Here is a 16,414-nt window from a genome sequence, read left to right as displayed (position 1 = left end):
GCTCCCACTGAAATCCCCACTCACTCTCCTGCAGCTTCGATCTCCCATCTCCTCCAGCCACGATCCATATTCCTGCAGCCACGATCTATTCTCTTCCAGTCAGGACCTCTTCTCCAGCCACAATCCCCAATCACCTCCAGCACTCACAGTCACAGCTAAGACGTCCATTGAACACCTGCTGCGATCCCCGCTCTCCTTCTGCTCCAGTCCAATTCGGCCTCACCGTTTCACTTCTCCAGCCCCACCGCTCACCACCTCACAACTCACAGCATACCATCACAGCACATTACCCTGCATTAAAGACAGACCTGGTCCTGCCCCTGGAAAATGTGTCCCCGGCCCACCGTTCCCATGGCGTTGTGCCCTATGGCCAGTCTGGCTCTGATGGGCTCCAGCTATAAAACTAGGAGTTTATAGGACTGTAAACTAAAAGCAGAATTCAAGTCAAACTATCTTCGGGTGATACACAGAGATGAAACAACCTCCTACATAGATTATACCTATTTATCTACAGCAGTCTTTCTCCTACATCCATTAAAAGTGCAGAATTTACACATGATCTCTCAGCTCTGAAAAGCAGGGTAGCTGAACTTGTCAGTGAGGAGAGCTCTGAGAGCTGATTGGAGGAAGGGACACAGCACACAGGAACAGAGCTGAAGCTGTCAATCAGCTGGTGCTCCCTCCCCTGTCACCATTTTTCTCTTGGTGTCAGGAAAATTTGTCAGAGGTGAATCAGTGAATCAGGCTGATTGGAGAAGAGCAGGGCACCAGACAGAAATTACACTTAGTGCTTCTAATTAAAACATACATACACTATAGAGGGATATGCTTTGATCATATTTCATGTCTCAGGTTTACAACCACTTTAAGTCATTGTTGCAAAGGATCAGTCCTGGTCAATAAATCCTTGAGGAAGTCACATGATTAGTGGCAAAACATGAAAGGGGCAGTGATGTCATCAAGCTGAGCTTGGATGTGATGCTGATATGCAGGGTTAGGTGATGCCGATTTTCTGGTGTTTGAGGGGGCAGTACACTGTATACTGACAAGCCATATATCCATGTGCACAGTTTAAAGTGCACAGTTTCATGTGAGTGTATCTATTTGTTTTTTTTTAAAAAGATTGAGTTTTAATTATGGAAACAAAATGCGATGATGGCCAATCTTTGATTCTGTTTGAGCTATGAATGTCTAATAATATTAATACAGTGGAGCAAAAGGAGCTGTTGGATCCAAGATACACCTGAGTAATATCTCAAACAAGTGGAGTTAATCCCAAGGTGGGCAAGGCATGCAGTGACCTGTTTTCTAAGTCAAATATGAAGGAGAGAGCTTAATACTGCTGGTGACAGATATCACGTGGTGCAACTACTGTGGGTATGGCATTGTGCTCCTAACGGGACCCTCTAATGGATACCATTAAGTGGATCGTTTGTTATGGACTCCTTGATGTACTGTATTTTAATTTTGTATTTAGGAGGTTCCCATCACTTCAGTCTCCACCACTATTCACCATATGTTGTTGAAATATTTGAGTAACGTTATTGATATTCAGGTATTGCATGTTATTTTGCAGTATAAAAACACAATCTCAAGGTGTATGGTATAGGAATTTATTTTATTCATATTTTATTTTTATTCCTGTTTATTTATTTTCATGTTTTGTGGTTTAATATACTATTGAGAATAGGAGTGGTAAGCTATTGTCCAGAGGGATCACACAGTAGGTGTGATTCTTAAAATTAATATATATTGCATAAAGTTTCTGAACTAAAGGTCATGTATGATCTAATTTGTGGCGATCAGAAGTTTCCACATTTACCATAAACAAAGGCCCAGTTCCAACATTGTATATAATTCTTCTTCTTTAGAATCATCTAAAGAAGCGGGTGCAATAGCCAGTGGGAGTAGAAAATGCCCCAGCGTCAGTGGGAGTAAAAAAAAAAAAAATGATATAGAGCCTGTAATCAGTAGAAGGAGGAATAGTGCCCCATCTTTTGTATTAATGGGAGGAATAGTGCCCCATCATTAAAGTCATTGGAAGGAAAAATGCCCCATTGTTGGTATCAGTGAAAAGAATGATTCCCCACTGTTGGTGTCAGTGGAAGGAATGGTGTCTCCTTATTGGTGTCAGTAAGATGGGTAGTGCTCCAAGGGCCTGATAAAAGCAAGCAAAGGTCTGCATTCGGCTCACAGGCTGCAGTTTGGAGACCACTGCACTAAAGCATAGATTCATAGTGCATTGGGCAATGTAGATTAGGGGTTCTATGTATGGACCATTTCCACATATCTGCATATTGAAAATGAAAGGCAATCATTAACAGGAAATTACAGAAACTTTCCACTTTCGTGGAGAAAGTAAAATAGTAGGAAACCTATACAATTTCTTAGCAGCACCTGTAAAACTGCTGATAATTGCAGAATTAAAGAAGGACATCCTGCTTACCTGCAGCAGTGGGGCAAGCGTTGAGGTTTTCCACATTCTCTATGCCCCCGGCCCTAATGTAGCGTATCATGTAGCTGACTTTACAAACTCTTAAGAAAGGCTAATGAAATACACAAGACTTAGTTATAGGTAAATATAAAAATTTATTCACATTTTTAAGCAGTCCTGACAAATCTTAGAAAGTTGTGTTCCTGAGGATCTACGAAAGATAACAGATAATAATAAGCGATTGCTCCATTAACCATTCAGAAGAGCAGACACTGAATATTGCTTTGACAGACACCCTGTCAAATGAATTGGTATGAAGTTTAAAGGACCCCTTTACCAGTTCACCAAGTAAACTGATTCACCCAGTGAAAAGCTGACCCACAGAGATTTACTTGCTGTGAATCAGAACCCTACTGTAGGTGAATTGATCCGCTCATCATAAAACACAGACAAGTATTATATTCTTTGGTCCTCTTTCATGGAATTCAGTCCAGCAGCTTTTTATTTCTTGGCATGTTTCTTGAAAATCTCTATGTACTCCTTCACATCTTCTGTAGAGCCCAGGGCTATGGGCATTCTCTGGTGAATATTCTCGGGAACTATGTCCAACACATTCTCCAGTCCATTGGTGGCCAGTCCTCCAGCCTTTTCCATGATAAACGCCATAGGATTGCACTCATACAGAAGCCTCAGCTGTTAAACAAATATGACATTAGGATTAAATCATTATTAGTACACTGAAGATTAAAATGTATGACATGTTAATGGACTTTAGGTTTTGAAATATACCTGTGACATGAAAAATGTATAACCTGTCACTGCTGACCTTTCCAAAAATGCTAGTTGGCTGGATGTCATACTGATCCCATAGTTTCAATAAATTTGTTTTACTGATACAAAACAAAATATGCATATGAGAATTTGTGATTTTTAGATTTTTCCGATCTACATCCTGATACTACACTGCTTGAGGAGCAGGTAAGTGGCTTTAAAGCCCACTTAATAGTTATTAAAAGCAGAGGTCCGCCCAATCCTGCAAAAATTAAAAGCCAGCAGCTACACATACGACAGCTGCTGACTTTTAATAATAGGACACTTAGCTGTCCTGGAGTACAGCGATGTTGGCACCACAGCTGGTATTTTCATCATCTGTCGGGTGCTGCTGTTGCCATTGCCAATAAGGGAACCTGGCAGTGAAGCATTAAGGCTTCATGATGGGCCCCTATTGTCTAGCTCGAGGCAATGCTGCGCTTTCCTACTGGCCCGGCTGCTGACGTAATTCGCTGTGGCCTGGTCTCCCGAAAGTGGGGACAGGGTACCTGTCAAAGACAGATATCCGCTCCCCACTCCCCCCAAAAGGTGCCAAATGTGGCACCGGAGGAGGGGGGGTGGACAAATGAGCAGAAGTTCCACTTTTGGGTGGAATTCTGCTTTAAGAAGAGTGTACAGCTGGTAGATGGTAGTAAATTGATCATATAAACTTTACTCACATAAGCACAGCCGCTAAAATCTTAAAGGTAAGGGAATAACAGTAATTCAGAGCGTTTCAAGTTCCTCTTATGCCTTGTACACACAATTGTACTTTCCAACAACAAAACCGTGGATTTTTGTTCAAATGGTGTTGGCTCTAACTTGTCTTGCATATACATGGTCATACAAATGTTGGCCAACAATTACGAACGTAGTGACGTACAAGATGTATGTGATATCTCCATTACGAACACTAGTTTTACAAGACCGAGTGCTTCTGGCTCATCCTTGATTCCAAGCATGCATGGACTTTTGTGCAACGGACTTGTGTACACATGATCAGAAAGTCCGACAACAAACATTTGTTGGCGGAAAATTTGAGAACCTGCTAGCCAACATTTGTTGGGGGAAAGTCCGACAACAAATGTCCGATGGAGCATACACACAGTTGGATTTACCTCCAACATTTCCCATTGGATAATCCAATCGTGTGTACGGGGCATAAGAGTACATTGTGTTCTATTTACCAGAAGATAAATGAAGGTCAACAAAGAAAAAAATATGCATTTGTGTATATACTTTAATTCTATTTAGGAACAGGCGTGACTTTTACAGAAGAGTTGTGTTCAATGTATATACAGTAATTACATTGTACATTACATGGTAACATACATTAGTGGACATCCACAAAGACCCCCTTGCTATTTTATACAGAAAAAAACAGAAGTTACCTTTCCCTTTGGGCTTTTAGAGTTTGCAGGATACAAGAATATTCCTCCATAAACCAGTGTTCGGTGAACATCAGCCACCATGGAACCAACATATCGTCCTCCATACGGTGAACTGCCATCCTATTACAAGAGAAAAATACAGAATATCTATCATAACTGTGGTACACCATTTTTTTTTTTTTTAAGGCTTGTTGCAAACCACAGCTCCCAACTGTACTCATTTGGAGAGACTGTCCCTTTTTTTAAACCAAATTTGTCTGTCCCTCTTTCCTCCTTAGTTCTGACTCTGACTCTGTTTGGTCGAATGTAGAGACAGTTATTAAAAATGTACTTTAGACCAATGTTTTTCACCCAGGGTCCCTTCATGGGTGCCTTGGTAAAATGCCTATAAAATTGCCCAAAACGTGTATACAAGTCAGCAGATGGATTAAGCCTGCCTGGACAAAGCCACAGGTTTTCATTGTGCACTATTACAACCTTCCAGCTACCAGCACCCTAATAACCAATGACGTCATCAGTTAATAAGGAGGATGTCGGGAGCCTGCACAGCATCCTTGTTTGTGCCTTCCCTGTCCGTCTCCATCAGCATTGGGTCATATTAGCTGAGTAAGGGAAAAACTGAGGGAGAAGAGAAAGGTTGAAATACTAGTCAGTACCAGTTGGCAAAGGTATATTTGCTTTGGAAGAATAAACTTCTAGCATTGGGTGTCCTACATGTGTGGATGTTGCTGGGTTATATAAAACTATAAGTTTAGTTTTAAATTTAGAATTGGATTCTTCGAGATTAAAATTATACACAAAGGGTGCTTTGACTGAAAAACGGTTGGGAGACACTGCTTTAGACAGTGGAAAACTACTATGAGGTTGAAGGTCATGGAAAATCTGCTTTCATGTGGTCAGGCAGTACTGGTACAGTAAAGTACAATGCCTAATACCATGGTTTAGGCAAGTTACACTTAGATTTTCCACCAACCTTGAAATTTTTGGGGGTGGCAGAGAAAAACTATGCTATGTAGTATTCTATCTAGCAGTACTACCTAAATGGCACAGTGGCAAACTACTATGAGGTTAAAGGTGAATGAGAACCTGCTTTCATGTGATCATCTGCCATATACCATGGTTTAGGCAACTTACACAGAGATTTTCCAACAACTTTGAAAATAAGTATGTCTGATAATGGATGGCTACCAATTATCAAACACAATTTTAAGGAAAATCTCAGTGGAACTTGCCTAAACCTTTCCTCTGCTCAGCTAAACAGGACATGCACCACTTTAGCATATCAATCGAGTTGCATGATTGCAGGAGTGTCATCAGGTTTCGCTAGCCCTTAGTCTCAGGAAGACATTTGCCCATTTATGACTAGTCTAAGGCAGACCACACACGGTTCGAATCTTGGCCGGTTCAGCAGGAACCGGCCGAGATTCAAATTGTGTATAGCTGCTAGCAATAATCACTGCCTTCTCCAGGTGGGGACGGCTTCCCGCACTGGTAGAAGACAATTGCCCGGCAGGAGGGATTCCCGCATCAACATTGTCTGTGCTTATAGGGAATCTTCATGTCGTTACCATTTAAACATACCTCTGGGAATTTCTTCTTCTGGAGATATTCTGTGACTGCTGCATCAAAGTATTTGGCATAGCCTTCATTTAGACTGTAGATATTGCCTCTTGGTTTAACCTTCACATTTCTATTGACCAAAAGGAATTCTCCAATTGCCTAGAAATTGATAAAGTAATATATGCTGTCATCACACCTTAATTGTAGAGCTTTATTTACATTTATCAGAGAAAAACGGATATGCTTAAAGGGACATGTAGTGCTTTATGCATATTTTTTTAATTATGGTCAGCACTTAAATTACATTTTAAAACAAATTTTCCTTAGTTAAATATGAAATACTGCATGTTAACATTTTGAATTATTCCTTTGAACCAGGAGATGAAGCTTTAGGATTCTTTTTGCATATTGCCAGATATCTAATTTGATTCTCTGTTGTAAAAATCCTGCAGTTTACACACCTCAGTAGCTTAAAGAAGAAAATGTTTAAAGTAATGTAGCGCTGACATCATGGTTTATTGATGTGATTATACATGCTTTAATGTGAGGTATATGGACACTACTGTGGTTTCGCACTAGAGCCATCTAGTGACCAAATATGGGTAACACACCTGCTTATCATTTACCTCAGAACAACCTAAAGACTGGTACAGGAAGTGACTGTTTGTTTTGGATTCTGAAGTTTGACCTTGTTACCCAGGAGTCCATGTGTGACCTACCCATGAACACTCTCTTACGCAGTGCATGCTGGGTAGGGGTTATAAGGGACAGCAGCGGCCATTTTAGGTCTCTTGGGACCTCGCTGGCTGCCTGTGCGGATCTGTGAGGAGGTTTCCGGGAGACAGCTGCAGAGAGTCACCACGGATTGCGAACCTGCTTGTTTGCAAGGTGATTTGATGGAGCCTGAGAGCTGGTGATCAGATTGACGAGGCCCAGAGATGCTTATCGGAGTATCAGAGGACCAGATCTTGTCATCGGAGTGACACACAGCATCTGCCCAGCTGATACAGAAGCAAGCTACAGTTGCCGGATCAAAATCACCCAAAACTCCGATCCAGTTGGTGAGCGGGTTACGGCCCACCGTTTGTTAATTTTTTGCACACAGTTAAACTCACTTAGACCCCTTTCACACCACACCGCCCATAGCGTGGGTGGTAAAACAGCGCTATTTTTAGCGGTGTTTTACCGCCGGATATGTGGCGGATTTGCGCCGCATTTCGGCCGCTAGAGGGGCGCTTTTATGCCCTGCTAGCGGCAGAGAAAGGGTTAAAACCGCCGGGCAATAGCAGCGTTTTGCCGGCGGTATTACATCGCTGCCCCATTGATTTCAATGGGGAGCGGCGGTGGAGGAACGGTAAACACACCACTCCTAAGAAGCTGCTGGCAGGACTTTTCCCTGACGTCCTGCCAGCGCACCGCTGTAGTGTGAAAGCCCTCGGGCTTTCACACTACAAACAGTGGTGCTGCTTTTTTAGGGCGGATTGCAGGCGCTATTTCTAACGCTATAGTGCCTGCAAAACGCCCTGGTGTGAAAGGGGTCTAACAGGCCTCACTGGAACCTGTTGTTGTTCCACGGAGGCGTAACAGAGCAACTGACATTTAGCAGGCTTGAGGCCTACTTCACTTGTTTTGTGCACCTTATATTGTATTGTAAATATGATTCTGTGAGTAATTTGTAAATATCATGTAAGCCAGGGGACCTACACTGTACATTGTGTTGTAAATATTGTCTGGAGTGTTATTTTTTATATATTATGTAACCCTATAAATAAATGTGTATTGCGGATTGAACTACCTCTTTTGTACAAAATCTCTCAGATCTAGATAAGTATATGTCCATACTACTACAATGTTTGAGGTGTATGCACATAATCATGAAATACTAGTCAACAGGACTTTCCGACAACAAAACCGTGGATTTTTGTTCGAAGGATGTTGGCTCCAACTTGTCTTGCATACACGCGGTCACACAAATGTTGGCCAACAATTACGAACGTAGTGACGTACAAGACGTACGTGATGTCTCCATTACGAACGATAGTTTTACAAGACCGAAAGCTTCCTGCTCGTACTTGATTCAGAGCATGCGTGAACTTTTGTGCGATGGTCTTGTGTACACACGATCAGAAAGTCCAACAACAAAGTTTTGTTGGCGAAAAATTTGAGAACCTGCTAGCCAACATTTGTTGGCGGAATGTGCGACAACAAATGTTCGATGGAGCATACACAGGGTCGGACTTTCAGCCGACAATCTCACATCCAACATTTGTTGTCGGAAAATCCGATCGTGTGTACGGGGCATAAGTCTTGGTCTCATCCGCTCTGCCCAGCGGTTGCTAAGCAGTGTGGTGGGACAGCTTGCTCCCCCTCCACTCACTACTGTCCAACCACATTACTAATAAGAAGATGAATTAATAATGAGGGCTATAAGACCATGCTTGTAGCAGCAGGTGCATACTTGGGACGAGTGCCGTCATGCATCACAACATGGATTGAGGTCAACTCCACTGACAAAACAAGAAAAAGATTAGTCAGTGCTAAGTAGCAATGTGATCTATCTGTTCCTGCAGTGTATGTTTACTAGTAGCCCTATATCTACCATACAGCCCCATAGTGGGGATGTGTGATCTATCTGCCAGCTGCTAGTAAACATACACTGCAGTAATGGATAGATCACATTGCCCCACAGAACTGACTGATCTTTTGCTTGTTTTGTGAATGATATTGTCCGTAATCCCTGGTGTGCTGCATGTCGGCATTCGTGTCAAGCATGCATCTTTTGCTTGTTTTGTGAATGATATTGTCCGTAATCCCTGGTGTGCTGCATGTCGGCATTCGTGTCAAGCATGCATCTTTTGCTTGTTTTGTGAATGATATTGTCCGTAATCCCTGGTGTGCTGCATGTCGGCATTCATGTCAAGCATGCATCTTTTGCTTGTTTTGTGAATGATATTGTCCGTAATCCCTGGTGTGCTGCATGTCGGCATTCGTGTCAAGCATGCATCTGATGTACTGTGCTGACAGGTCTATCAAACAGCCCTGCAGCACTGACTTGATTGTTCATTCACAAATTCACTAGTAAACAGTCAGCCCTGGCGGGGCTGTGTGACAGATCTGCAGCTACTAATAAACATACACTGCACCAGAAGATCCATCACACAGCACTGACTGTTCATTCTCAACTGTGGGCAATCAGCCAGCACTGTGGGGCTTTTGATGAATCATTCAGTACTGTGTATAGCAATTGCAGATCTATCACACAGCCCTGCCAGCACTGACTGATGTCATTTACCATTAAAGGAGTTGTAAAGGCAGAAGTTTTTTTTTTTTTATCTTAATGCATTCTATGCATTATGATAAAAAACCTTCTGTGTGTAGCAGCCTCCCCAGCACCCCCCAATTACTTACCTGAGCCCCATCTCTCTCCAGCAATGTCCACGAATGCCTAAGCCATCTGGGACACTCCTACTGATTGGCTGAGACACAGCAGCAGCGCCATCGGCTGTCAATCAAAGTCAGTCAGCCAATCAGGGGAGAGGGAGGCAGGGACGGGGCTGCATGTCTGAATGGACACAGGGAGCTATGACTCGGCTCCAGTGCCTCCATAGGAAGCTGCTGACTGTGGGGGCACTCGATAGGAGGGAGGGGCCAGGAGCAGCAAAGTGGGACCCGAGAAGAAGAGGATGCAGGCTGCTCTGTGCAAAAATCAACTGCACAGAGAAGGTAAGTATGACATTTTTTGTTATTTAAAAAAAACAAACAAAAAAACGAGAGACTTTACAATCACTTTAAGTCTGTGAATGGTCAGTGCTGTGCAGCTGTTCACAGTAGGCATCTTAGAGAGAGGGCAGTGACTACATGGCTGGGATGTAGCTCCCCTATAGGAAAATCCATAATCAGGGCTTCAGCCTGAGCCGAAGCCACAGCCTGAGGAAATAGAAATAAAAATGTGCGGGCATGTCAACCTCCTTTTTGTCGGAATTCTGGCCCCATGACGAGATGCAGGCAAGACACTTCTTTTCTGCGGGGTCGTTTTTGGACCAGGCTGATATCCCCTCACGGAATGTTGATCGCGCTTGCCCAATGTGGACTTATTTCCAATTACGACACTTCTTAACTGATCCCCATAAGCGCAGTGACTTCTCTAGACAACCCACCTTGTTTGAAAATTTGTGCTTGCAAACGGAACAACAAAGACACTTAATTTCCAATATTTACCCGATGCTGTTTTCGACCCATGATCCTAAATCTAATGTGGCCGTTCGAAGCTGGGAAAGAGATCTTGCCCTTAATCTTTCCCCAGACGAGTGGGAAAATATCTACACGCTGATTCATAAAGGTTCTATTAATGTGTCAGCCCAAGAGAATGGCTTTAAGATCTTTTCAAAATGGTATAAAACTCCGACCAAATTGAACAAGATCTCCCCGACTATCTCCCCCAAATGCTGGCGTTGCTCGCAGGATACAGGCTCCATGCTACACATATGGTGGTCCTGCCCTAAACTCCAACCCTTTTGGCAAACTGTACACCGACTGACTTCCAAGATCACGACTTACCATTTAGATTACACTCCAGGGCAAATGTTATTACATCACTCCTCGATCCCCTTTAATCTTTATCATCGTTCATTAGCTCTCCACCTAATCAATGCGGCCAAGATGTGTATTCCCACATTTTGGAACTCCACGAAAGTGCCATCAATTGCGGATTGGTTCAACCGCATTTCTAGAATTGCGGAAATGGAAGATCTCATCCACCAAGCTAAAGACACAGCGTCTAAATTCATGAAGATATGGTCCTGCTGGAACCACTTTAAGTTATCTGATGAATATAAACTTTTACTTTCACAATGAGAGAATGCATCCCCAGCTTTCGAAAGCTTAGGGTAAATACGGCATAGCCCCCCCTACCACCCTCAGGCTGGCTCTGAGGGCAGCTGTCATCCTTTAGAAGTGGTAACATATCTGGCGTGTACGTGTGTAAGTAGGGCAATTACTTTCTAGTCTGGGTACCCCCCTTGCATGCGTCACTCTTGGATCTCTCCATGTCCCTTCTCTTCCCGTTCCCCTCCATCTCCCCTGTTTTGTTGTTTGTTTTCTTTTCTTTGTTTTTCTGGTGTTTAGATATATGTGTATTCTCGGGTAGCATTCACAGGGGGGGGTCGCTAGGGGTCCGTGACCGCACCCCCACACCTCTCCCGGCATGGTAATACGGCATATTTGCTACCAATTAAATCCCCAAGATCCTGGGCATTAAAGTTTACAGTCACCTTAAAGCTTGACACATGAAAACCCATTGTTGAGTTTGTTACGCATGCCTTAGCACGTACTTTTCCTGTTTTGTTCTATCAACACGCATTGCTCAAATTTTCCTTGTGTCGGTTCTTGATCTAGAGGAGCTTTTAGGTATACGGGGCAGTGTGTTCATGACCCTCGTCTCCTCTAAAAGGTATTTGCCTTAACTTGTAGACATGTGTTTTGTTTCATTCATTGTTCCTTGGTTATTAATCGACTTTGACATCACTGTGCTGTACTGCTCTGATGTGCTGAATTGTAAGTTTTATGCAACTTTTACAATAAAACTTTTCTTGGAAAAAAAAAAAAATAAATAAATAAATAAAAATGTGCTTTTAATGAAGAAGGCAGCCAAGGATCAGAATGCGACCAGGTGCTACACGTACTTAGTCCCTTGGGTGGATTTAATAAAGATTTTAAAAATTAAGTGACACATCTCTAAACTGAGATGCATACATAGATGTGAATGGCTTATTGCAGTGCCTCATTCCCCAGTGGAAGGTTTCATTCAGAAAAATAGAGCCAGTGATGTGCTGTCTTTATAGAAACATAGAAAAAAGTGATGGCAGAAAAAGACGGAGTAGTCCATCAAGTTTTTTTTTTCCCCCCATTAACCGCGATGTCCGACTATAGATTTAGGTTTGTTCCAAGCATGTTTGAAGCCGTTTACTGTTGACTGTTTCACTACCTCTGTTGGTAGTTTATTCCAATCAACTACCCTTTTAGTAAAATAATACTTCCTAAGATTAGTTTTGAACTTTCCGTCAGTTAATTTGAGGTCATGTCCCTGTGTTCTCGATTTTGGTTTCATATTGAAAAGACTGCCTTCCTGAACCTTATTCACCCCCTTAATGTATTTAACCACTTGCCGACCAGCCGCCAACATTATACTGCAGCAAGTCGGCTCTTTCCCGCAAATTGCCGTAGCTGTATGCCGGCTCCTTTAAGAGCCACAGCAGGCGCGTGCAGGGGACCCGGTTCACGTGGTAGGCGGCCGCGATGTCCACCCGCGATCGTGGGAAAGAGAGCCGGAACAGGGATCTGTCAATGTAAACAGACAGATCCCCATTCTGACAGGGAAGGAGAGAGAGATGTGCTGTTCTTGTGATTAGGAACAGCGCTCTCTCTCCTCCTCCAGTCAGTCCCATTTCCCCACATTTAGGGAACACATTTAACCCCTTGATCGTCCCCTAGTGTTAACCCCTGCCCTTCCAGTGACATTTACACAGTAGTAATCAGTCAATTTTTATAGCACTGATCACTGTATAAATGTCAATGGTCCTGATCTGTCCGCCTAATATTGCTGTCCCTCTACAAATCACAGATCGCTGCCATTACTACTAAAAAAATAAAAATGCCATAAATCTATTCCCTATTTTGTAGGCGCTATAACTTTTGCGCAAACCAATCAATATACGCTTATTATGATTTTTTTACCAAAAATATGTAGAAGAATACATATTAGTCTAAACTGATGAAGAAATATTTTTTTTTACATTTTTATTTTGGGATATTTATTATAGCAAAAAAAATAAAAAAAATACAGGTTTTTTTTTCTTTTTTGTGGGAAAAAAAAAGCACATCAATTTTGTTTGGGTACAGGGTTGCACGACCGCACAATTGTCAGTTAAAGCGGCACCTGCAAGGAAAAGGCATAATGAGCTAGTATGCACCGTATGACGTCAGTGGCTGCATGCAAAGGGAATATCTCCTAAACCGTACAGGTTTAGGAGATATTAATTTTACCTACAGGTAAGCTCTCTATAGCTAATTCATATACTCTGTGACTCATTTGTCGTGTATTAAGTATATTTTTGTACAAAACAAGTTTTATATTTATACATATATATATGTATAGAAATGACATAGAACTTACAGGGTCTAACATGAAGCAATTCACTCCACACTCTGTGGCAAGGACAAGCATTGTGGCACTTCCATACAATGCATAACCTGCGACTACAATGTCACGTCCTGGTTGCAAAGCATCTTTTTCACTAGGCTCACCATCTGACACCTGAAACAAAAATCAATAAAAAAAATGTATTTTTTCATTTATAAACTTGGGGTACATTTTGTAACAATAAATAACAAGACAATCATTTGCTAAATGAATGTGTGTGTAATTATATATATATACACATATACACACACACATACACACACCGGGTAAAATAAGTATTGAGCACGTCACCATTTTTCTAGGGAAATATTTTTATAAAGGTGCTATTGACATGAAATTGTCACTGCATGTTGGTAACATCCTATGCAATCCATACATGCAAAGAAACCAAAACAAATACATTCAGAAATTAAGTTTTGTGTAATAAAATAGAATGACACAGGGAAAAAGTATTAAACACATTAAAGTGGTTGTAAATCCATTTTTATAAGTTTATGCTACAGGTAAGCCTTTATTAAGGCTTACCTGTAGCTACCCTGGATGTCTCCTAAACCTGTACTGTTTAGGAAATATCCCCCTGTGTCTGCATGTGCCAAAGTGATCGGCACATGCGCACTGAAACAATGGTACGTCGCTTCAGTTAGATGTGCCGTTACCGCCAGTTCGCCGTGTGCATGCACGGGAGTGACGTCATCGTGGCTCTGGCCAATCACGGGGGGGGGGGGGGGGCGTCGAGGACGGCTGTGGGGGCTTCGATGTAAGGTAAGTAATACATAAGGAGCTAGTATGCATAGCATACTAGCTCATTATGCCTTTGTCTTGCAGGTTTTAAAAAAAAAAAAAATTACGGTTTTACAACCACTTTAAGGCTGCTTTCAGACTGCGGCCGCAGCTACGTTGACAGTAAATCGCCGCTAGACCCGAAGGGCATTGGAAAGGGAGGGAGGACCCCATGCTGTTTTGTTTCCTAATTTTGAATTGCTGGCATGTATTCTTTATGGGGAACCTGCTGACAGCTGATGAGTCATCTGTTGTTAGGGACGCGGAAGGTGGCCTCCCAGCCTGCTTCTTAGTATCCAGCTCAATGCAATAAATTACCACATGAAAATATGTGGTAATTACCGCAAAAATCTGAACTTTACTGCAGTAGTTATATCCTGCACAATTCTTAGTGAATTAAACATTTGCACAATTGTTTCCACATGCGTTATTTTATTCTTGACCCCAATGTCTGGTGTGGTAAGCAGGTATCAAAGGGGGAGATTTAATAGAACTGAAGAGTGCAAAATCTGGTGCATCATAGAAACTAATCAGCTTCCAGGTTTTTTATCAAAGTGTAAGGCTGGATTCACACCTATGTAGTTTTAGTGCTTTTTGCATTTTGCACTACAGAACATATTTCATAGGAAACCATGTTAAATGGACTGTAGTGCAAATCTGCAAAATGCAAAAAGCACTAAAACTGCATAGGTGTGAATCAGGCCTAATCGAACAAGCTAAAGTTAGAAACGGATTGGTTATAATGCAGAGCTGCACCAGATTCTGCACTCTCCAGTTTTAATAAATCTCCCCCAGTGTGGGGTGTCAGCAAAAGAGAAAAATGCAAAAGAATGGAGTTGAACCATGCAAACACAAACCCAGTATCATAATGTTCAATATTTGCAATTTTCTGCTGTTTTAAACTGTCAAAAATGACCATGATTTTTAGAGCCCTTTCACACTGACAGTGCGTAGGCGTTGGGGGTAAAGCGCCACTAGTTTTAGCGGCACTTTACTGTGGTTTTAGAGGAGCTTTTAACCCCCGCTAGCAGCTGAATAAAGGCTTGAGGAGCGCCCTCAAACTGCCGCTGCTGAGGCGCTGCCCACTGATTTCAATGGGCAGGGGCACTTTAGGAGTGGTGTATACACAGCGCCTCAAAGCAGCTGCTTGCAAGACTTTGACATCCTGCCAGCGCGGCGCCCCAGTGTGAAAGCACTTTCACACCGGGATAGCAGATGAGGCATTTTTAAGGCGCTTTACAGGTTCTATTTTTGGCACTAAAGCGCCTGAAAAATGCCTCCAGTGTGAAAGGGGTCTAACATTGAAGGTGGAGAAGCAGTAATGGAATGAGAATAAACTACTTCTTCAAGTCCAAAAAATAATGTTTTTGAATTCCCATAGACTTTACATACTGATAGCTAAATAGTGTCTCTTATTTGGTATGTGCAGTGGTAGCATTATACAGCATCTCCCACTTGCTCTATTTATTCGTACCCTTTTATCCCTAGGAAGCCATTGTGGAAATGAAACCTCTGGGAAATCCTTACCTTTCTATATATGGCAAAGATTGTGCCAATGGATGCAAGACAGTCAATGTTTGAAGAACCATCCAAAGGATCAAAGCACACAATGTATTTACCCTGCAAAACATTAAACATTATTTACAGCTTGAAATCTAACAGAGGACATGCTCATAATTAGGTATTTTACGTACAATCAGCAAATCAACAAGCCTGAACTAGTAGTCACTATATAACCAATTTAATGCCAAAATGATTTTTTTGATTTGCACCTCAGCAAGCAACCGCTATACAACCTTTACACAATTATCCTACAGTTACATTTACACACTGATTTTTATGACATACATAGTTAAAGAATATTTGTAATTTACTTGTGTATTCTATCCCTCAATTTCTGGAAACTAGGAGAGAATGTAATAACATATTCAAACACTAGAGGGCACTGTAGTAGAGCTGATGACAGTTGTTTTCAGCCTAGAAAAGGCCCGTCTGCTGAACACAACTGTGCATCTTCTGCCTCCAAATGCTATTTATCATTATTATTGAGGATTTATATAACACCAACAGTTTCTGCAGTGCTTTACAGCATGAGGGCAGACAGTACAGTTACAATATAATTCAATACAGGAGGGATCAGAGGGCCCTGCTCCTTAGAGCTTATGTGCAAATCCAATAAAAGTGAGGATTTATGTAGAAGGGTTGTTTATAATATTTTAAAAGATATTCAATATTTCTCAA

General features: G+C 41.9%; 1 protein-coding gene across 1 annotated transcript in view; it reads right to left on the bottom strand.

Annotated features, from left to right (window-relative positions):
* Positions 1 to 2,569: 2,569 nt before the first annotated feature.
* Positions 2,570 to 16,414, bottom strand: part of LOC143973922 (fructose-1,6-bisphosphatase 1-like) — a 35,494-nt gene continuing 21,649 nt past the window's right edge. Inside the window, exons 3-7 of the mRNA XM_077474819.1 lie at positions 15,701 to 15,793; positions 13,367 to 13,507; positions 6,217 to 6,354; positions 4,636 to 4,755; positions 2,570 to 3,127 (exon numbers count right to left, since the gene is read on the bottom strand). Of these exons, the coding sequence (XP_077330945.1) occupies positions 2,936 to 3,127; positions 4,636 to 4,755; positions 6,217 to 6,354; positions 13,367 to 13,507; positions 15,701 to 15,793 (684 nt within the window). The 3' untranslated portion in view covers positions 2,570 to 2,935. The remainder of the gene's footprint in view (positions 3,128 to 4,635; positions 4,756 to 6,216; positions 6,355 to 13,366; positions 13,508 to 15,700; positions 15,794 to 16,414) is intronic.

The sequence above is a fragment of the Lithobates pipiens genome, unplaced genomic scaffold, assembly GCF_037356315.1.
Source record: "Lithobates pipiens isolate NorthernLeopardFrog02 unplaced genomic scaffold, aLitPip1_a1.2 Scaffold_13, whole genome shotgun sequence".
Classification (NCBI taxonomy): Eukaryota; Metazoa; Chordata; class Amphibia; order Anura; family Ranidae; genus Lithobates; species Lithobates pipiens.
This window is presented reverse-complemented; position numbering and strand designations above follow the sequence as displayed.